Source organism: Nilaparvata lugens, chromosome 10 (assembly GCF_014356525.2).
Source record: "Nilaparvata lugens isolate BPH chromosome 10, ASM1435652v1, whole genome shotgun sequence".
NCBI lineage: Eukaryota > Metazoa > Arthropoda > Insecta > Hemiptera > Delphacidae > Nilaparvata > Nilaparvata lugens.
This window is the reverse complement of record NC_052513.1, coordinates 11852662-11876189: the sequence shown is the minus strand read 5'-3', so window position 1 is coordinate 11876189 and position 23528 is coordinate 11852662. Positions and strand designations below refer to the sequence as shown.

Genomic DNA, 23528 nt, shown 5'->3' with positions numbered 1-23528 from the left:
CTTTATATTCCGCAACTGTATATTATCGAGAAGTTACCTGGAATCATTGCTACTTGATTGTAAAACGTTCAAAATCTAGAAACTGTAGTATTTTTATAAAGAAGGGGAGTAGTCATCCTAACAAGTTTATGTTTGATTTGTGATTATGTAAATTTTCAGCATGCTATGTCATACAACAAGTTACCTAACATATGAAAATGGAGAGATCTTTAAAATATAATAGAAACTCTAGAATTTTTCTTGCAATTACTAACGCAGAGTCAAAACATTGAAACGAAAATTAACTGCCAATAAGACAGTATTAAAACTATCAAATAAAAAATACTAAACACTCACCTGACATAAGGAAAGTGTATTTGTTCCAAAAAACTTGCTCCATGATCAAGTTATTGATGATTATTTTCAAATTGTGATAGAAATCATGCTCTCCAATACTTGTAACGTAGTACTGGAACAAATAACGTCCTATTAGTGCTAAAAAATCATTAACATACCTTATTGTTTCGAATGTCTTAAACCACAAGCAATTATAATATGCTCTTCCTATATAACATGTCAACAAATTCCAATACAATAGATGCAGCAATAGATAATTCAGTATTGAACAATTTTTCCACTATGATCAAACACTAAAATACAATATTCCCAGACACAAACGAACTTTCTAGACTAGTAGTTCTGTGAACAGTAGACCTCACGCAGTATTATCATCCACAAGTACCTGATTGAAACTATAGACCTTATACAAATACTGTGATAGACTGGCTTCTCCACACATTTTTGTGTAATCACTTGTCAGCTGATTTATGATGAATAATTCTATAGTCTGATTTTCTACTCTAATATTGGCGTATGAAGGAGGCTCCTTTTTCCTTTTATATTATCCTTGAAATGCAAAATTTACAAAAACCTTGTATATACATCGACGCGCAATTTAAAAAGGAACATATCTGTCAAATTTCATGAAAATCTATTACCGCGTTTCGCTGTAAATGCACAACATATAAACATCTAAACCGTCGACTTGAATCTTAGACCTCACTTCGCTCGGTCAACTATCTCAAGTCCAATAACAACATTTTTATGTTAAAATAAATAGTTACAATACATTGAGTAGCCTACCTACATTTAAATCGAATAATCAACACTTTTTACTTGTAAAAACCATAATAAAAAAACAATAACAACAGCAGAAACTCACCTCTTTCTTATCATAACTTGCTAAACAAGCACACAAAAGAATAGCTTGTTCTCTAACCAGGCTAGATTCATTGTGGTCGAGGAAAGCTCTGGAAAATATAAATTAATAGCAAAATATTACTGGGGAGAAATAGAAATAGAAATTTCTTTATTGACATAAGACATTTAACAAAATGTATGGTCAACCGTCACATATCCATACATACATATATTAGTATTAGTATTTTCTTACATAGAGATATTAGAAATAATATTTTCACACATATTAGTATTTTCTTACATTAATCAAATGAAATTGAAAAATATTATTAGGTAAGTAATCGTATCTCCTTCTTGTCATATTACTGAATACGAATAAAATTGGGGAAAGCTCTGGAAGATAAATGATTTTAACTATTATTCAAACGAAAGCGGATTACACCCTTTCTATTTCTTATCTTCTTATTAATATATTACTAGATAGCCTATAATAAAGCTCAAGACTGTCAATCCAATAAAAAATAATATTCTAAAAAAGACTGAATAAGATAGATTGAATTTTATTAATAGGTAATAATTATTCAAACACAGTAGGACTCCGATAATCCAAATACTGGATATTCGAAACCGCGAATATCCAAACATGGTTTAACAATTGATCAATTTTCTGAAATTGAAAAAAGACTGCATCTTTCAGCCACCTCTTTAGTGATGAACAATCTATATTGATTTAAACGGTTATATCACATCATTCGATACTGATGAATGAATGTTACATGCACTACTGCACTAAAAAATTGAATTTAAATAGATGGCAGACCTACTACCGTATATTTTTGATCAAGACTTGATTTTTCTGATTATTTCTGAACATTGGATCTGTCCATGGTACAAATCCTACTGGAGTCCTACTGATGCCCTATTCTCAAATAGAAACTTGAACTAGAGTGAAATACATTGTTGCAAGATGATCTACATCTAAATGTTTCATTTTCTTGCTTCATAAATAATATTGACATGACGTTAAACAGATACCTGAGAGCAATAAGCCACAAATCTGGTAGTGTCTCCATCACTATTAAAAACACATGCCTTTCTTGGCATAGTCCGATGAATAGCTGGAAAGCTGATGCTCTTATGACAACATCTTTGCTCTGAAATAATGGAACTAGAGAAAAGAAATATTCTTCTTTTACCCAGTCTTCTTCCCACTTCCCGTTTTTCTGTCAAATAAACAAAAAAAAAGAATATTTTTCAGTAGTACAAGACTAAACAATGTCATTATTACTTTGGAATATAATGTAAAAGTTGATAATTTTTGGCCCGGTTTCAAGGACACCAAATAAATCTAAAGGACCATAAAACCCGTAGATTTAATGTCCATTGGGTTGAATAAGTGTCCTAGCACCCTATAGAGTTATTTGTCCAGAATGCATTCACGCACAGATATGAGCTTAGCACGCTAAACCAACCTACCCTTGTGTGGGACTCTGGCAATTCCTGCGCTGAGAGTCCCCAGTATGGATACGGATATCTATATTGGTCCAATAGATTTTCAAGTCTCCTGGAAACCGGGCCTTAATAGCAAGTTAATTAAGGGTCTGACAAACGTGTTTAAGGCAGCACATTGCAACAAAGGAGTAGAATATGAAATTAAAAAAGGTGAAATTAAAACCACAAAAAGAATAAACAATAAGCATTAATGTTTGCATTTCAAAGCATAGTTATTTATTATAAATTGTGTTGTTAGTTTACACTTTTACAACTGTACTCGAAAAAATCCACAAAAAATAATTCGAACTTGGTTTGAATTCTGTATCCATAACTTTTCATAAAATTCTACCTTGTTTTTCATGTCCAGATGTAGAATGTTAACCAAAAGCATGATTGTGCGCCTGGTTATCCCCAACCCCATGCAGGAATCGGGGGTTCCACAATGGAAGGCGGCCAAAAGTTCCCAAAGCACTCCGCATTTCAGATGTTCACATGGTACAGCATGTTTCAAAGACAGAAGCTTCGACAATGTATCCAGTGCTTTTGCTAGAAAAGCTGGAATGATGAAAAATTATGAACATTGCATATTAAACAATGGAATAGATATGAACAATTCATTGTCGATTTACTTGGTTTAGATGAAAATTTACTTCAGAACTCACGGTTAGAGTTGGAGGTTTCTTTTTGTAACCGTAAACTGTTCTATTTGATTTATTATTGATTTTTATATTCAGGCAGAAACGAAGAATCCATTCATTATAAGTGTATTCAATTAATATCAAGCAGATTGAAAACTCGACATATTGAAGAGTTCATTTTTATATGCATGTCAGTGGAAGGAAATTATGATTTCATAATATACTAATTTTATACTATTCTTTCTCACTTGATACGATACAAAATTTGGGTAATTCTACTACATAGAATATTTAAAAAATTAGAAAATGGATATACAAGTAGAAATTCATTTAAACAGGATGCATTAAATGAAATATTTGATGTTAAAGCCTGTCAAAATAGTTATTTATTATAAATTGTGTTGTTAGTTTACACTTTTACAACTGTACTCGAAAAAATCCACAAAAAATAATTCGAACTTGGTTTGAATTCTGTATCCATAACTTTTCATAAAATTCTACCTTGTTTTTCATGTCCAGATGTAGAATGTTAACCAAAAGCATGATTGTGCGCCTGGTTATCCCCAACCCCATGCAGGAATCGGGGGTTCCACAATGGAAGGCGGCCAAAAGTTCCCAAAGCACTCCGCATTTCAGATGTTCACATGGTACAGCATGTTTCAAAGACAGAAGCTTCGACAATGTATCCAGTGCTTTTGCTAGAAAAGCTGGAATGATGAAAAATTATGAACATTGCATATTAAACAATGGAATAGATATGAACAATTCATTGTCGATTTACTTGGTTTAGATGAAAATTTACTTCAGAACTCACGGTTAGAGTTGGAGGTTTCTTTTTGTAACCGTAAACTGTTCTATTTGATTTATTATTGATTTTTATATTCAGGCAGAAACGAAGAATCCATTCATTATAAGTGTATTCAATTAATATCAAGCAGATTGAAAACTCGACATATTGAAGAGTTCATTTTTATATGCATGTCAGTGGAAGGAAATTATGATTTCATAATATACTAATTTTATACTATTCTTTCTCACTTGATACGATACAAAATTTGGGTAATTCTACTACATAGAATATTTAAAAAATTTAGAAAATGGATATACAAGTAGAAATTCATTTAAACAGGATGCATTAAATGAAATATTTGATGTTAAAGCCTGTCAAAATAGTGATACATAATAAAACCTTAATTTATTTATCTACTGTAATATTTGTAAAAAAATTTCAATTTAGCTATTCAAGTGCTTCTGAGATCATTTTTTTACTGTTCACTAACATGTTTCATACTTTGGATTCAGAAGTAGGTTGATTATTAGGATTAGGTTGATTAGGATTTAGAAGTTGCCAAACATTACTTACTACTTTACAGACTCCGATATTGGAGTTAATTTTAGTTCCTTAAAATAAAAGATACATGTCATGTTTTATTCATGAGGAATGAAAAATTCCAAAGAATTATAGCAGAGATAAGGATGAAATTACAGTGATCGGCAAATTATGAATAAGGTGGACTTTTACCGAGATCGATTAGTAGGAAATTATGAATGAGCTTCAATTATGAGTAACTTTTACCGAGATTGTAGAAGTGCTGAGTATGAGTGTGATGTAGACAACGAAGCAGCTGCCCTGTCAAATGGCTCCACCTTTCCGCCTCTGTCTCACTCACATTCGATCCAATGCAAACTCTAGCAACATCAAACATTCCCATGCACAACTCCTTCCACTAGTTGTACGAAAAATAACATGTAAAATAAACAAAATTATAGAGAATCGAAAGAAATAGAACACAACATATAAACACAATGAGAGAAGATAAAAATAAAAACCTTAATAATAAAATATCTAAGAGCATCTAGGGATAATTTCTGTAATATGAATTAGATTTGGAATTACAGAATTGGGTTTGGTCTTTTCAAAAAAAATTATTTTTTACGGAACCTATACCTCATTTTACTATTGCAAATTTATAATACTAGGAACTCAGTCAATATGAGGTTTCAATTCAATAAATAAAATTTTGGAAATTTTGTTGCCAGATTGTGAAAGAATAAACTATTAACAATTGTGAAACTATTTTAAATAGTGAAATAAAGGATGATAATCCTATTACATTGAGCGAGCAATTTATGTATTTATATATCTGGTTATTTATGTTTTACGGATCTCGAAAACGACTCTCACGATTTTCACGAAATTTGGAACATAGTAGGTTTATGATATAAAGATTCGATTGCACAAGGTCTCATTCGTTCACGAGGGAAACTCGCTGAACGACATTAAAAGGATAATTCATCCTTGGAACACAGATGATAATTTCATCGTATCTCGATAACAGAAGATGCGTGTACCTGTGTGGGAGAGAGACAGAATTATTTACAGCTGTGTAATCACAATCAATCAGCGAGAAATTTTATCTAGCTAGATAATTTAATCGATTTGATCAACATAATCTGATTTGTTGACATGACATGATAATCCTCCTAAACGAGAGTAACTTATATCATAATTTTCAAAGTTGATCATTATTTGACAATTTTAAGTTTGAGTGTTATTTTGTTATTCAATTTGATTTGTATTATAATCTAAATTATAATTTTTTTTTGTTTTCAAATAATTGAACCTGAATTCAAGTGTATGGAACATAACCTACTTTCTGGACTATTTTTTATCTTATATCTTATTCTTATATATATATATATAAAAGCGAAATGGCACTCACTCACTGATTGACTGACTGACTCACTCACTCACTCACTCACTCGCAGAACTAAAAATCTACCGGACCAAAAACGTTCAAATTTGGTAGGTATGTTCAGTTGGCCCTTTAGAGACGCACTAAGAAATCTTTTGGCGATATTTTAACTCTAAGGGTGGTTTTTAAGGGTTTAAAGTTCGTCTTTTAGCATGTATATTCTTCTTATTCCAATATCTTAATTATAATTGAAATGTCCATACCATATGTTCATATAGAACTATAATCTAGAGAGAGTACCTCTTCGAAACAGTTGTTCTGGTAACTAAATTAATAATTTTGTTAGGTTGACATTAAGTTGAGTTGACTTTGTTAGGTTGGCACCAAGTTGAAGATTGAAATGCATTTATCGCGGAAAAATTGATTGGGCACTGCTACTTCAATCAGAGCTATTCCTGGGAATATTATATTACTAGCCGTCAGGCTCGCTTCGCTCGCCATATCCGTTTAGCCAGACGTTTAGTCTGGACCCCCGACTGGATCGTCCTAACATATGATAAAAAAGCTCAGATGAAAAATGCAGGCGAGCGAAGCGAGTCGATCCAGTCGGGGGTCCAGGGGGCGGAGCCCCCTTGCTAGACGGATATGGCGAGCGAAGCGAGCCTGACGGCTAGTAGTGTATAAATCAAAATCCGGGAAAGAAACAGTTTTGGGCTGTGCCTGTTAGTTACTTCTTCAATCATTTTAAAGAATTGTGTTTGGTTTATCAAAAGTCAATAAATAAATAAGGAGCGAAGCTCGATGCCCCGATATTATAGTTTGACAATGACTTGACAGTCAACCGTAAACCATAAGAACAAGTTCATCAATACAAATAATAGAATTGAATTTAAATTAGAAGTGAGTTTTAGAATAAATAAATAATACTTATAAATCTACTTTGTGAACATAATATTTAAGGACTGAAAATTTTGTGAAGTGAAGAACTACAAGATTTTACCTATTTTGAGCCATGTGTAACCCTATCTAAATTTGGGAGAGGAATAGCACAAGGTTACCGGTACCCACGGATGTTATCCATCTTCGCTGAGGCTCCAAAGTACCTGATGATAAAAAGGATAACTCATGATAAACAGTACAGAGGACATCATTGTGATAATCGCATAAGAATCATTCAAGTTTTCTACAATTGGGTGAAAAATATTATAGTTGATCACATAAATTGGATAGAAAATAATAAATGGGTAGACTAGATATATGAAATAGATTATAATAAATTGGATCAACTTATATAGTTTTTTTAGAGAAAAACAAATCAAATTCACAAATAAGCTAAGTTATCGTTGATCCAAAGACTTGGACCCTCTATTCAGAGCATTCCAGATTATTTTATATATTGTTTTTATATTGAATTTATATACCAGTTAAGAATATATTTCATCCACAATCGTGGAGCAATTATCGAGTATGTATCTAAAAATACTATTACAGTCAAAAATTTAAAAAGAAATGAACCTGTAAAATGATAACTCAAAATTTCAAGAAAGAATTTTACTCACCCGCTAGAAAATTCAAGAAGTCTAGAATACAATAAAGCAGCTTTTCATCGTCTTCATTATTTGGAAAACCAGTCACAAACTTGTAGAAGCTTTTTCTCCAGGCAGGATTATGTTCCACTTTCTCTTTTTCCTCAGAATGTATGAAACAAACTTCCAGTAATCTGGAATGTCAAGAAACTGCAGTGTTCCTTCTGTGGTAAAAATATTCTAGTTAAAACTCTACTTCTTATTCTATTATTCATTGAAAGAGGTTTTTATTTCATCCATTATAAAAGGTTTCTTCGCCTCATGAGATCTCCGTAATCGGCTAGATGTTAAAAAATGATTTCAATAATTTAATTTCATTAAAATTTACAACTTCAAGCAATTTTGTACTTTTTCGAGCCATGAGAGTTAACATTTTTTCAAACGTACGATGAGCTTGAAGTGTATTAATATTATTGCAGGCTATCAATTTCTTCGTGAAATTCAAATTCAGGGATAAAATTGAACTCAAAATTGGACCAATTATAATTATTTCAATAACTATTGTTCATTAAAATGGGTCGTATATTTAACAATATTGAATACTATTCAAGATATAACTAAGGTTACATAATATACAAATCATGCTGGCTAGGATAGTCATGATGTCTAAGGCGTTGCACTCTTCAGTTTGCTAGCGCTACCTGGTCGTGGGTTCGAATTCCGCCGGTAGGCAAGGACGTTTGATCATCTCATAAAATCACCCTCGCACTTTCCATTACACAAGCACAAGCAAAAAGCTCATGAGGGTATCATTCGCAATAAAATAAAATATATTTCACATAATATGAAAAAATATTTATTAGGCAGAGTTAGGATTTTTAAGACCTCTTTACCACTCAACCTCGAAACGTTAATATATGCATAGTGTTCTTACTTTTTCAACTTGGGTAATACGATCAACACCTCATTGTGAGTGATTGCATCTTGGATAGAATGAAGCAGCAGCTTGCAATTGTGGGTGACGCAGCTGCCCTGCACTTGTCGCAGTGCTTGCTTGGTGACCGTCAGCTCTGGATTGCACTGCTCAGGTGGTTTATTCACAGCCATCACATCATCAACTTCCAATTCCAACCACAGAACACTCAGCAGTGCTTGCAGTGATGCATCGTTCAAAAACGCACCTAAGGAAGATATATTATCATTATATATTATTTTGAAATCATTGGATTTGGTTGGGAACATAACAATTGGTGTCAGATGTAGGATTAAAAGAATTAAAAACATTGAATTCAAGGCTGTACAAAGGCTAAAAAAACTTTCTGCTGCTGACATTTTTCAAAGTTTTTCGATTTGTATACTATCAAGCTATCAAAATGAGAAAGTTTTGTCAGGAAAAAAATTTCTCTGATCATTACTTTTTGAGATATGAGCGTATAAAATTTAAATTTTTGGGACAGGTCATTTCAAATTCGGTAAGAGATATCTCCATGAACTTTTGAGAATAAATTCTTCATGGTATTGTTGATTGAATAAAACAAAAATTCTCTAAAAATATCAATTTTTGAGATAGTTATTCAATTTACAAAAAATGACCTAAAATAACTCAACTAAAAATTATTTTTGATCATTTTTGGTAAATTGAATAACTTTCTCAAAAATTGATATTCTCAGAAAATTTTTGTTTTATTCAATCAACAATACAAAGAAGAATTTATCCTTACAAGTTCATGGATTTATCTCTTACCGAATTTGAAATGACCAGTCCCAAAAATTTAAACTTTATGCGCTCATATCTCAAAAAGTAATGATCGAAGAAATTTTTTTTTCCTGAGAAAACTTTTTCATTTTGATAGCTTGATTGTATATGAATAGAAAAACCAGTAGGAAGTTTTTTAGCCTTTTCTCAGCATTAATAGACATGCGTGCAACCGGGAGTTAGTGTTTGATTGATGAACTAGTAGGTAAACGCACTAGTTTCCAAAAAATGAAGAAATATTATTTGATACAGCAGTACAGAGAAGCCATGAATATATTGACTATGAAGAGAGGACTTACTATCAGTAGAAGAGTGGTTGGTGTTGGGACTAACTTTCCAGTGTGCCACACATTCAAACGGCAGCCTGAAGTTGACCAGCACAATATGAGGCAACGATATGGAGCCTTTTGTAGTGATATAGAACTCAGCAAATGCTAGGAATGCCAGAAGCTGGGTTGCATCGCGTTGGAGTCTCCAGTCTTTCCTGAACTTGAATAACCCTGTTGAAAATAAAAAAAAACTTTAGATTCTAAATTATCAATTCAATTACTTATTCAAGCAGATTACAAGTGAAATCTGCTTGAAAATTCTAAATTATGATGGTAACAAATATAAACACTAGGACAAGAGAATTGTGCCACGAGTGGTTACATCGAACATTTGCAGCAATGATAGCAGATTTATTGTAGGCAATTCAGTAATTATCGTAAGGGAGCATAAAAACTTCCATAGTGAGGATCCCGTTAAAATGGCAGAGGAGAAAGATGGGTGAACAGCGTTGCCGATTCTCTGCCTTGCCACTGCCTTCTACATAGGATAGCTGATACAGCTTTATCTGATATAATATTAACTATTCATTATTGTTTGAATAATAAATTATAATTTGTTCGTCAAAAAAAAATATATATATGTCAATGATGTATTATTAATAATTATTGATTTCCATTATTATTGAGATTGAATGTTTTGTTGACTAATTATATTTCTACATTGTTAAGAACGATCTGGCAACATTGTGGAGCTAGAAAAGGATAGTGCTATCTGCTTTGTCGAATGATAGACAAGGATAAAAACACTAATGTTATACTACCATTATTACGTGGACTTCACTATAGAAATGCCAGAGCAAAAAGTCAAGTACAATAATAATGTTTTTTTTCAATTCGTTTTTCATTTCGGTTGAGTTATGAGCTAGGTAATAGGTAAGTAAATTGATAGTAATCCAAAAAGTGAGAGATCTAAAATAACTGCCCCGCCAAAGAATAAAATGTACTATTAAATACATTAATTTGTATAGGATTAATAGATTCATGGTTATTACATGTAATTGACGTTCTGTCAGAGAGTATAGGCTAAACAGGGAACTGAAATTGAAACAACCAACCATGCTGACTGATGACCATTACCTTTTATGATAGTTTTCAGAAGTTTGGAATTTTGACACAGTTGCAGCCTTATTTTAGAACAATGTCTTGTAATATTTTTCAATATTGCTATAGCTGGTAATAAAATCTTCTTCTCCTCTTTTGAACCATCCTGAAAATACGAACAATACTTAGCTTGATGAAGATTGAAGGATACAATCATTAATAACATAATACATTAATCAATAACAATAATAATATACTAAGAACTTGTATGTTTATAATCTCCCACAGTTCGTTTTCTCGAACTATGGCTAAGATCCATCAGTCTCCTCTGTTATTAAAAAAAGATTGATAAATTTCCTAGATTGAACTCTTTTAATTTGTCAATTCAAGTCTAAATTATGCCTACTGAAAAGTTTACTTTGCTTATTACTGCAAAGTTTGGGCCGGAAAAGTTTTACACCTCTCCATTACCACACTTCATTAATTTTCTATAGTCGTAGTTCTCGAATCCTTTCATTTCAAAATAAAAAGTTCTCGAAAATTGTTAATTTATCAAACTAGATGTTTGATAAATTTGATATTTGAAAAATTAGATGTTTAAAGAAGCTTCTAAAAATGTTTGATTTTTGAAAAAAATTGATGTTTCAAGAAACATCTAATGATAGTTATCCGGTTTGAAAACATAATTCTATAGAAATAATGAGGTTTTTCATAAACTGGAATAACAATTTATCAAAACTATAGGAACTTCAATTGAGAATCAAAAACCAAAATATTGATATAGGTACTAGTGAGTTTTGCAGAACAAAATGAAATTATTGACCGAGCGAAGTGAGGTCTAAGATTCAAGTCGACGGTTTTGAATTTCTCTTTATGTTAATATGTTTATATTTATGTTCCGCATTTACGGCGAAACGCAGCAATAGATTTTCATGAAATTTTACATTTTTGAATTTCGCGTCGACCTATATGTATGGTTTTTTTGAAATTTTGCATTTCAAGTATAATACGAAAGGAAAAGGAGTCTCCTTCGAACGCCAATATTACCGTAAAAATCAGACTATAGAATAAATATTCATCATAAATCAGCTGTCGAGTGGATTATTAATTGCATGCAATAGCGCATGCAATTAATATCTCAATGTAACTTGGTAAAAAATCATCTGCTGTGTGAACTATTAATACTATGTTATTTTAGTAATTAATTGCATGCCTCATTGAATGCGATTTTTATGCACTATTGATTGCATGCAATAACGCATGCAATTAATTAGTTAAATAACATAGTATTGTCTCTCGACCTTTCTCTGCTTTGAACTCGGGCTGACCTGTTGCCAGTATGTCTTGAAGGAGATTAGCTTTTGATGTTTATCATCTTTGATACACCAACCTCAACAGCCATTAGCCGTTTTCACACCGATATCTCGCCGACACGACATAAAGACTACTCTGATGGACAGTATAAGAGGAGGCTGTGGTTTATAACTGCGCGAGGTCTACTGTTCACAGAACTACAATTGTTTCTTGATCAATCTAGTTAATATTATATATGAGAATGGCAATAAATACAATTACCAATGAGTTCATCAACCGTAGTACAGTATCTAGTCCTCCGTTCTCAAGGAATATTTCATGTAGATAGGGGTCATCAGTCATGACGCTAAGTTGAGTCAGGGCTGCGTCATGCACTGTTTCATGCTCTACAATATTGCTGCGATTCAATAGATCCAAAACTCGTACAATGCTTCCTGGCTGGGAAAAACGAGAAAATCAATATTAAATTTCAAAAAGATCAACAGAAAGTAGGGAAAAATAATTCACATGAAATATTGCATAGTCTTCTAACGGAATTTGATAGATTATGTCAAACCAAATTTTGATAGATTTCAGAATCGAATACGATAATATTACAGTACAAAGAAAAAATAGAAGGGAAAGTGGAATTTGAATTAAAAAGTGTAAAAATATCAAATAACATAAGCAAATATAGCCTACTTGTTTCTACTAGAGCCTATGAACAATTTATTACAGTGAGGTACACGTTATAATGACAGAGGAGAAAAGCGTTGCCGATTCTCTGCCTTGCTGATTCCTACTATAGAAAATAGATGATTCCGGTATATCTGATCTGTTCATTCTTTTAAATAATATTATATTTAAGATTAAGAAAATATATTTTTCAATGATTTAATAATAAGTTTTCATAATTTATGATTACAAGAAAGGTGATTACTTTGCACTGTACAATATGATCAGAGACTGCTCGTGGGATGAGGTTCTAAATGCAACTGACTCAGAATCGGGAGCTCTCAAGTTTAATCAGAGGATCATTGAAGTTATGGAAGCCTGCATTCCCAAGAAGAGCCTCTTACCATCAAAATATCCACACTGGTTCTCTCGCACATCAATAAGTCTCCTTAAACAAAAGAAAAAGGCCAACTACATATTCAAGAGAAGTCGACAACCTGAAGATTACAGCCGCTTTTCTGAACTCAGGACGACTTTAAAACACCAACTTCAAGTCGACAAAAAGAGAATGATCAAAGAGGCTGAGAGTGATTTGATCTTCAAACCTTCCAACTTCTGGAAATATGTGAGCAGTAGAAGAGCCGAATCTAAAAGAGCTCAAAATATCACTGTCAACGGTCAAGTCATTTCTGAACCAAAGCATATGTGTGACAGTTTTGGTGACTACTTTGCCTCAGTCTACCAGAAGCCCACCAATGTCACAACTCAACATGATTTTCACAGAATTGATAATAGAAACCAAACTGTATTTGGCACTCCCACACTCACCTGTGATGATGTGATCTTGGCACTTGAAACACTGAAAGGTAATTCATCTACTGGACTCTCTGGAATACCATCCTTTGTACTGAAAGGAACGGCTGCCCTAATCGGTGCTGGTAAGCCTCTTCAACCTCAGCCTATCGGAAAGGGTTTTCCCAGCCTCATGGAAAAAGGCTGCAGTAACTCCAATTCGGAAGAAAGGTCGATCAACAGACGTTTCCAAACTTCAGACCGATTTCTGTTCTTGATGCAGTGCCAAAGTAAGCAGTAGCATACTATAATTGAGTCACAGCATGGTTTTCTATCAGGTCGATCCACCACCACAAACCTTGCAGGCTTTCTCTCTGAGGCTGGTCCAACTGTTGAGAATCGTGGTCAGGTTGATGTGATATACCTTGACTTTCAGAAAGCCTTCGACAAAATGCCACACAAGATACTGATTGACAAGCTTCCCAAGTATGGCTTTGATGAGGCCTTGACGCAGTGGATTCTATCCTATCTTAGTGACCGCATATTCTGTGTGCGATTACATGGTCTCAAATCAAGAGAATTCGTAGCAACCTATGGTGTGCCACAGGGATTCATCCTCGGGCCACTGCTATTCAACATTTTTATGAATGATGAGGTTGACTCTCTGCAGTGCAATGCACTCCTCTATGCCGACGATCTAAAGATTTATAAGAGTATCCAGTCCCCTTTGGATGCGTATTTGTTACAAGAGGACATAGAAAGAGTCAGCAGTTGGTCCAAAACCAACTTAATGTCCATCAACATTGACAAAACAGTCTTCATGACATTGACAAAGAAGACTAATCCATTGTTCCATGATAGATGGAATACAACTGAAGCAAGAAAACACAAAGGTTGACCTTGGATTTACATGTGACTCAAAACTTCTTTTCAAGGAGCATGTTGACAAAACGGTTAGGAAGGCTCGGAGACAACTTGGCATGATGAGCTGGATCACCAGGGAATTCAAGTCCCCACGTTTGTTTTGTTTGCTCTACTGCACATTAGTGAGGAGTGTCCTGGAGTATGCCTCAGTGATCTGGCAAAGAGAAAGAATCACTTCAACACAAAGAATCAAGGCTGTCCAGAGAAAGTTTGTTAGAATGTTGTGTGGGAGGTGTTTCCCTCAGTTTCAAGGACTGCAGTTCCAGTACCGGGAGGCTGCAATTTGACAAACTTAGAGTCCTTGCAGTAGAGAAGGAGGAAAATTGATGCAAAGTTTTTCCACAAATCTTTGCATGGAGTTCAGGGACACTATGTGGAGAGTGTTGGGATTGTTGTGCCATCTCATGCATTCAAAAGTGATGTCTCTCCAGTAGAAAGATGCACCGAGATCGCCAACATCTTTTCACCAGCTATTGACTTTTTTTACCACAAATCGACTTTACAAGGATGCTGAGTGCCCTTCGAGAAAGCATTGACTGAACTTCAACTCAGCTACCATCCTGACGTGTGCAGCATACTAAGGCAATTTCTAAGCTGTTCTGCTGCACTAGATAACCAGATAACCATACAAAAAACGAATTGTTATAATGTATATCTTTGTAACTCACTTGTTTTTTTTTTTTTGTTCAAATAAATAAAAATAATTTAGATTCAATATTTTTTAACTAACAATATTCTACATTGTTAAAAAATGATCTGGCAACATTGTGAAGCACGGCAAGGCGCTATCTGCTGTGCCGAATGATAGACAAGGATAGCAATACAATTTCCAATCAAATACTACCATTATAACGTGGAACTCACTATAGGATCAATGGTACGTTTTTATAATGCGGCAATTGGAAGTATTACAAGAAAAAAAACATCATCAAACGATTCGAGTGCCATTCATGATATTTGCAAATTGCTTCTATTGAGAAAAATACCTCATAAATTCCGCCAAGCTTCTGCTTTCCTGATACAGATCTGTCAACGAGGCAAATATCACGAATGGTTTTGTCGACTAAGGCAGTTCCAACCATCCACATAAGTCGGGCACTTGCTTCCTTGCGGCATTCTTTATAGGGACTGAACAGCAGTCTCAAATTCGCTAATAAAATCTGGAAAATCATAAAGGTATGGTATTGTATTGTAAAAGGTAAATTGTATTACATTGGCCCATATGAATAAAGTTGAGCATTTGCTTATACTTTTAAAATATGGAGCATTTGCTTCATTTTCTGTGAATAAACGTAAGCAAAACCTTTTGCTCATGCTCATCAAAAAAATAGTTTGAGCATTTGTTCAAAAGTAGAAGCTTTTGCTCAAAATTGTATGAATAAACTAGAGTATTTGCTCAACTTTTGAAGCAAATGCTTCAAAAAAGGTGAGTCTAGTCTAGAGCAGCTTATCACCTTTTGCTCATAGTAAAATGGCTCAACTAATTCGTATGAAGAAGAGGAAACTATACCAGATACGATCACAACCAATAGTTGAGAACTATAAAACTCTTTTTAGATTCAACCATGATATATATCACCATTATCCCTACAAAAGAATAAATACAAAAGATATGAAGATAGCCCATCACAAAATAGGAAATAGGCATTTAAGAAGATGAGAGTGTAGACTATTATAAGAAGGCTATTAATATTATAAGAATATGCTGAAGATTATTATAGAGATGACATTTTTTTACGCTATTATTTTAAAATTCTAAACTCAACTAACCTAAAACTCTATTCATAAATAGAAAACAGAGCAGACGACGCAAACACAAGTGGTGCACCCTACTTGCATATTTAGCGCTTCTGTGAGCTATAAAAACAAAGTAAGGCTACAAAAGCGAATCAGCTGATGAAAAATCTTTAGAATACGTGAGCATTTGCTCCAGTGTTAAGGAGCATAAGGTAAGAGTATAAGGTAAAGCTTATTCATATAAAAATGAGCAAATGCTTTTGCTTCTACCTTTTGCTCATGAGCAAAACCTTATGCTCCATGCTCTTGCTCATGAGCATTTGCTCTGGTTTTATTCATATGGGCCATTGTACTTTCGTTTGTTTAAAAAAATAACTTGCTTACAAATTTTGAAAACAAATTTAATATTGTTCTAAAATATCATTTAATATTTAACATAAATTGAAGTTTTAGTTCAACAGAAAGTAGAGTTTATGTTGTTTTTGTTGTAGTTTTAATGACAATCTCAGATTCATTATTTATTACCAATTTATTACTTCTACTATTAATGACAAGTATGTGAATGAGTTAATGCATTATTTGTTGTTAATAATGTTATTATAAGTTGATGATATTATTTATTTAGCGTATGGCAAATACACAACACGTATAATATCACAAAATTCTCAAACATTTTGTAAATAGAGAATCCAAAGAATAAAAACATCTTGGTCTATTAAAAATTAACTTTGTCCTGAAAATCAAAGGCATGCTTCCAGAGAACTAGAATAGGCTATTGATGCCGGAATAGCCAGCCATCAGGAAATCTTCCTGTGTACGATGCAGGATTGTTTACTGAATATTTACCTGCAATTCACTGATTCCAAGCGATTTAGCAATATCAGGATTGAACAGATCCATAACATGTGCACCTATCATTCTTTCACCGCCCGAAAATCCTTGAAGTAAAGGTATAACTGTGCTAATTTCTGACCACATTTTCATCCATGACGAATCAGATACCAACATTTTACATTTCATTATCAGAATAATTATTTCTTCAGCTTGTTGCTGTATCTGAAAGTAAAGGAAAGAATATTAGAGAAGTATATAAATATAAAGCTTTATTTTGAAATGTTCTACCTATGTTGTTATGAACACAATCATATTCCTATTATTATGAGCACAATCAGATGGTATCAGATCCTGGTATCTTGATTGATTCTAGCAAACATGATATCAACAGCTAAAATGTATCAAATATTTGACAACATACAGCATTTTAGATTTGAAAAATGTTGCCTTTTGAAATCCTCACAATACATCCTAATACTGTATTGAGGTGAGTATCCTAGTTCCATTACACACCTAGTGATTGATCTGCATTAGCTTCAAGTCAAAAAATCGTATAATACTTTCTATTTCAGAATTAAAATAAACTCATTGCGAGTAAGATCAACGTACTCCTCCAAAGGTAAACGAAGGAACTCATTCAATCGAAGAGAACGAAAGGACCGAAGAGAAGGAAAACTATTCAAACCCATTTCCATTTATTGCACACTGCAGACCTGAAAAAAAACTTTTGTGATTCCAAGCCAAGATCTAAGTTGAATACGCAACCATTGGAATTTTCTAGGTAAAATCATAGAGGAAAGATATCATAAGATGATATCCCATGATATAGAACGTTTATTCAATTTCTCCTTTTGTCTTCATCCTAATTGAGCTGTTGATATTAATTACAATAAATTGTGTTGTTATCTTACACTTTTTCAACAGTACTCACGATTTTGTTGCTTTTCGGACGCGTATCGTGGCACTGAACCACGTACCAATAGTACAATACAATACAATAGATACAATAGTATCTAGTTACTCCTTGTACGCTGAGGAAGTGGTTCAGTGCCACGAAACGCGTCCGGAAAGCAACAGAATCGTGAGTAATGTTGTAAAAGTGTACAGTAAGCTAACAACACGTTTTTTTATAAGAACGTTATTATCCAAATTCCACTATATGTTCAAGCCGATAGTCCACGTAGTTTTTTGTGAAGCTATGTGACGCTCGTAGTCTCTCATACTGTGCCGTTCAAACAATCTTACGAAAAGAGTAATAATCGACAATAGTCAACAGAAACGACAATAATAGGCTTGAACAAGCAATGAAGTATTGAAAATAAATTACCTATAGCATCTTCTTAAGCTACTTTTCCTCTATGGTAATATTCACCAAATAATAAAATTATGAATAGATTCTCCAATATTTTTTTAATGGAGTTCCTTTAGTATTTTACAAGTCCAATGCAAAGCACATACCTTATTATCCTGATTGATAATCCCGTGACAAACAATTTCTCTCAAAACATTCGAATTCAGAATAAACCGCAGTTTTTGAAAAGGATCAACACCAGTAGTGGCATGTTTTGGACCAAGCAGAGTTGAGACGATTTTATGGCATGCCAAATAAGCCCTACTGGATACAGCTAGGTCAACATGGGCCAGAAGTTCAACAATCAAAGATGAAGCTTCTTCCGTGTCTCTGCCTTGCAACCTGAAAAAAATCATCGTATATTCACTACTTAAGATTCTACTTACTAATTTCTATTCATAAATGCATGTCATCATCAGAATAGATAATAGTATTCAAGTGATAGTATTAGTTATACAAAAGCCAAATGCACAGAAGATGTTCCTGCATGCATAGAACAATACGAATTACAACATAATAGCTAATCGAATTCAAATGGCTGTTCAAAAATTGCAATAAATAACAAATATATAAATTCTTAGAACTCACCTTTCACTGCACAGTTCAACAAAAGTATCGATGACTTCCATTCGCCTATGTATCAACAGACAAGACATGGATTCCTTGAATAGTTTTACAAACTCATTTTGCGGCAATGAGGAACCGTTTTTCATGAAAGGCAGAGCACACTTCATCGATTTATGTATATTTTCTGCCACTTCATAACGAGGATCGGCATTTGTCTAGAAAAAATAAATGTTTGTTGTTTAAAATACAGTACTTGGTATTAGTGAGTCATAGTGGAAGAGAATTCAATTAATAAGCTTTAATAGTATATTTCGCACCTAGGGCCGAAAATGAGACTTTTCTGGCTCGAAATCGGTTTTCAAGTCCGAGGCCGTAGGCCGAGGACTAGAAAAGATTGAGAGCCGGAAAAACATTTTTGCCCATGGTGAGAACGTTATTTTTCGCCACACAGAAAAATAAACAATATAATATATATGAGAATAATTATTGTCTATTATAAGCACTTCCGAAAGCAAAAGTGGAAGGTCATAGCTCTAGCAAATCTGAGGTAATCTGAATATCAAGAAATTGTCCAAGTATTTTTATTTTTTATTCTGATTTGTCTAAATAACCTAAAAGATTATGTTGAATTATGTAAGAGGTTGAGTTTATACTTTTTATTCTTTCAAATGACAATAAGATGATATTATTATAATTTTTTTAATTATTGAATGATAAACACAAATAATTAAAAGTTTTTGATCAGCTGTTTTAGCACACTTGAAATTTGGCCAATCTGAATGTCAACGGAAGTTTAGGTTAGAAGTTCTATCCTACTCTGAAAATCGAATTATTTGAATAGTTTATTTATATCTTATCTGTATTTTATTCATCCAAATAAAATGATAGTATATTATTACAGAATACTTTATTGAATTCTAGAAGCATAAAATGATTCCGTTTATCCACCATGTTCCGTGATAAACTCTTTACTAGGAGGTTTGAGGTTAGATTCTATTATACTCTGAAAATTGAATTTGAATAGTTTATAATATCTCATTTGTATTTCATTCATCCAAATAAAATGATAGTATCTTATTGCAAAAACTTTATTCAATTCTAGAAGCATAAACTGATTCCGTTTCATAAACTATTTTGTAAACACGTTCACATCAAATCAGAATCAGCTGACTTCAAGGTTATTTTACAGCCCTAGGGCCGTAAAACTTTTACCGGCCTGGCCAGAAAACAATCATTTTCGGCCTCCATATGACGCACGAAAACCAGCTCATTACATCCAAGTGGGGCGAAAAACATATTTCACATCTTTTTTCTTGTAAATTAGGCTGGTAGATCTTAGTCGATCCATGTGATCTCCAATGTGTTTCATATTCAAAATTAAATTTATCCATAGCAAGCAATACAAATTGAACAATACGGCAGAGTCAGATTAGTTGATTGTCTGTTGACACTACAGTCATTAATACAAAGACAGTATCTATTTACATAGAACAATTACAACACATTAGAGGCTAGCAAGTTCAAGGTGGTCTTCAACAAAGTCATTATATTCACATGACAGTTGCAGAGTAAAGATATGAAATCATCAGCATACCGACATGAAATCATATTGCAGGGCATTCAGATGTTTCATAACGTAATTAAATTGAAAGCCCTACTAGTCATTGCACTTTATAATTGAAAAACAATATCTTTCATAATTGGAACATATTGAAGAAAGCGTGAATTTGAACCTACACTTTATTCTTTTCTATTATTGGTTTAAATTTATTACCAAAATTCCAATGTATGCACAAATAATTATTGTCAAATTATAAATACGAATGATAGATCAATGAGTGGGTTTTTATTATCTCATAAATGTCCGGTTTCTCCAAGCTCGGTCAAGAAATTTGAACATGGTCAATTCAGGAATGCTTTACTAGTGTGAATTGGAATTATCGATAGTAACTATCGCCAGGTTACAGTGGACGGGACACATTCTGAGGAAAGAAGAAAGCGCTCTGACAAACAGTGTACTGAGAAATAATCCTATAGGAAGGAGACCAGCTGGAAGGCCAAAACCAGATGGTGGGACCAGGTCCGGAAAGATATGAGGAGGATGGGCCTAAAAGAGGAGGACGCGGGTGACCGAAACTTTTGGAGAGACTTAGTTTATGAGGCTAAGTACCGACTGGGGTACGAGTGGCCACCGCAGTAAGAGTGAGTAAGTAACTATCGCCATAGAAACCTTATTTTCAAGTGCGTTCGTTGTACTGATGGTGCAAACCGTACCTGATTTTGCCATGTTCAAATGTATTGACCGAGTTTGGTGAAACCGGGCTTTCCAAGCTGGCATACATTGGTAATACATATGTAGCGTACCGTACCTGAAAGCACTGGACGTATGATGCTATCAACAGATGTAATTCTTTGTAGAGGATATAGGTGGGAGGGTCGAGAAGTAGATCTGAGAGAACCTTCTGTAACTCCTGAGGCACAACAGCACCAGCCATGGACAGGGGAACAAGTGTTTTCACAAACAGACAAGCTCCACTAATCATAAGAATTCTTTCCATCGGTTCGAACATCCTGAAAAATACGTTATGATGAAAAAACGAATCAGTGAGAAACAGTTTCTTATTAGAACTTATACAAAACATAATGTATGAAGACTTGATAAAATACATTTAGAATTAAGGAATTCTACTTTAGAATGATATTGTATCTATTAATAAATAAATGAATAACAAGAATCACATACTTAGCTGCGATAAGATCTAAATATTTTATTTTTATTTTAATCAACATTTTACAGTTTCTTCAAAGTTTGAACTTTTTTAATTGTTTGTAATTGATTTAATTAAATCCAAAAGTATGTTTAACTACATTTTTCTTTTCTTTTTTTTCGAATTGTAAATTGGAGTGTGTAAATTCAGAAATGTGAAAGTGACACATAACCTCGCTACATGGACTGATTTATGAAACTAGAATTGGAACCGTTTTGGGCTTAAACCTATGGTACTTCTCTGAAAGTTAATTTCTGGATAATTTAAATAATGAATGCATCCAACTTAATTACAAACTTCATTTCTCATTGTGATTTCAAGGGAGCTGAAACAGAATGTGTTGTATTCAGTTTCACACAGGGGTATATCGGTACTATTTATTTAAAACAATCATTTCAAATTATTTTGGAGTGAAAATTGTACTAATATTTAAACAAGTGGGAACATAACCCTATATTTTTTCAACTTTTAATCAATAATGAATGCTTGTTGTCCTCTCCCAATCATTGTAAATGATTTGTGCTTATATTAGAATTAGATAAAGAATATTTCACATGATAAGTCACCTAAAACTAGAGAATTTGCATTTGAATTGAGCAATGAATGTTCACGAGACCACGCTACTAATAATTCATATTGTTCTTCATCGTCATCTATTCTAGTCTAACCAGTGAAGTACAGGGTCCTGTAAGACAGGACCCATATCATTGAATAGATTGAAATGAGAGGCATCTTGTGAGAGTGAGAAAAAAAGGCCTAATTGAATGTAAAATATTGATAGCATTCCTGATGTCCTGAAGTAAGAAAAGGATCCTCAGTTTTAAGCAAACGATGCTTTGAATTGAACATGTGATTATTATGAAAAGTGAATTATACAGCAATAATTATTACACTTACACACTTCCCAAAATGGCGTTGGCGAATTAGAGCATGACCTTTCTTATTGTGTTTTGAATTGCCAATGAGAAGGAATCGGATGGATCCTCCGCTTTAAACAAATGATGCTCCGAATTAATCATATGAATATTAAGAAAAGTGAACTATACAACAATAACTACACTTACACACTTCCCAAAATGGCGTTGGCGAATTAGAGCATGACCTTTCTTATTGTGTTTTGAATTGCCAATGAGAAGGAATCGGATGGATCCTCCGTTTTAAACAAATGATGCTCCGAATTAATCATATGAATATTAAGAAAAGTGAACTATACAACAATAACTACACTTACACACTTTCCAAAATAGCGTTGGCGAATTTGAGCATGGCCGCTCTCAGTGTGCTTTGAATGACCAATGAGTAGGGATCTGATGAGGCCCAGAAGGAGTCCATTTCAGGGATGCAGTAGGAGAGCAGCTTCAAGGTGCGCGGGATGAGCGGCGCGGTGACTCCTTGCAGTTTGCCACAGAGCGGCGCCACCGTCTTCAACAGAGTCGCACACAACTGCGGCACCGACAACTGGTCAACGTTTCCAGGTCCCATAGCTCCACTCATCATTCGCTGAAAAAATGTACAACATATGTTACATTCTCCAAGACTATATTGTTTTTAGTGTTTATAGTGAAATTGAATAGTTATTTGTGCAACTAGTGCGCAAAGTGACAGTTTGCTGCACCGAAAGAAACGTTTACGCCCGAGCCGTAGGCGAGGGCGGAATGGTTTCTTGAGTGCAGCAGAGGAACTTTGCGCACGTATTTCACATTAAGTTTTTCCTACAGTAGTCATTGAATATGAAAAGTGGGTAATTATGGGTAAAATTGCCTGAAATCCATCAAATAACTTAGTAGTGTTTGAATGGCGAGGCGGCTGTGTGGTGTGTGCTGTGGTGGCACTGTGCTGTTGCTGTCCTCGTTATAATATATAATAGTAATAATTAGCGCGTTGTGCTTCGTTGCACCTCTGCTCACTATAGCAGCCACAGCAGTCAC

At 33.8% G+C, this 23528-nt stretch overlaps 1 protein-coding gene across 1 annotated transcript in view; it reads right to left on the bottom strand.

Moving 5' to 3' along the window:
• Positions 1-23528, bottom strand: part of LOC111055474 (rotatin) — a 44926-nt gene that overhangs the window by 9340 nt on the left and 12058 nt on the right. Inside the window, exons 7-24 of the mRNA XM_039436621.1 lie at positions 22832-23100; positions 21202-21403; positions 18854-19047; positions 18373-18607; positions 16927-17136; positions 15330-15503; positions 12235-12411; positions 10696-10825; positions 9589-9789; positions 8468-8714; positions 7567-7727; positions 7076-7110; positions 4888-5038; positions 3771-4018; positions 3023-3235; positions 2215-2402; positions 1202-1289; positions 337-448 (exon numbers count right to left, since the gene is read on the bottom strand). Coding sequence (XP_039292555.1) covers positions 337-448; positions 1202-1289; positions 2215-2402; positions 3023-3235; positions 3771-4018; positions 4888-5038; positions 7076-7110; positions 7567-7727; positions 8468-8714; positions 9589-9789; positions 10696-10825; positions 12235-12411; positions 15330-15503; positions 16927-17136; positions 18373-18607; positions 18854-19047; positions 21202-21403; positions 22832-23100 — 3235 coding nt within the window. The remainder of the gene's footprint in view (positions 1-336; positions 449-1201; positions 1290-2214; positions 2403-3022; positions 3236-3770; positions 4019-4887; positions 5039-7075; positions 7111-7566; positions 7728-8467; positions 8715-9588; positions 9790-10695; positions 10826-12234; positions 12412-15329; positions 15504-16926; positions 17137-18372; positions 18608-18853; positions 19048-21201; positions 21404-22831; positions 23101-23528) is intronic.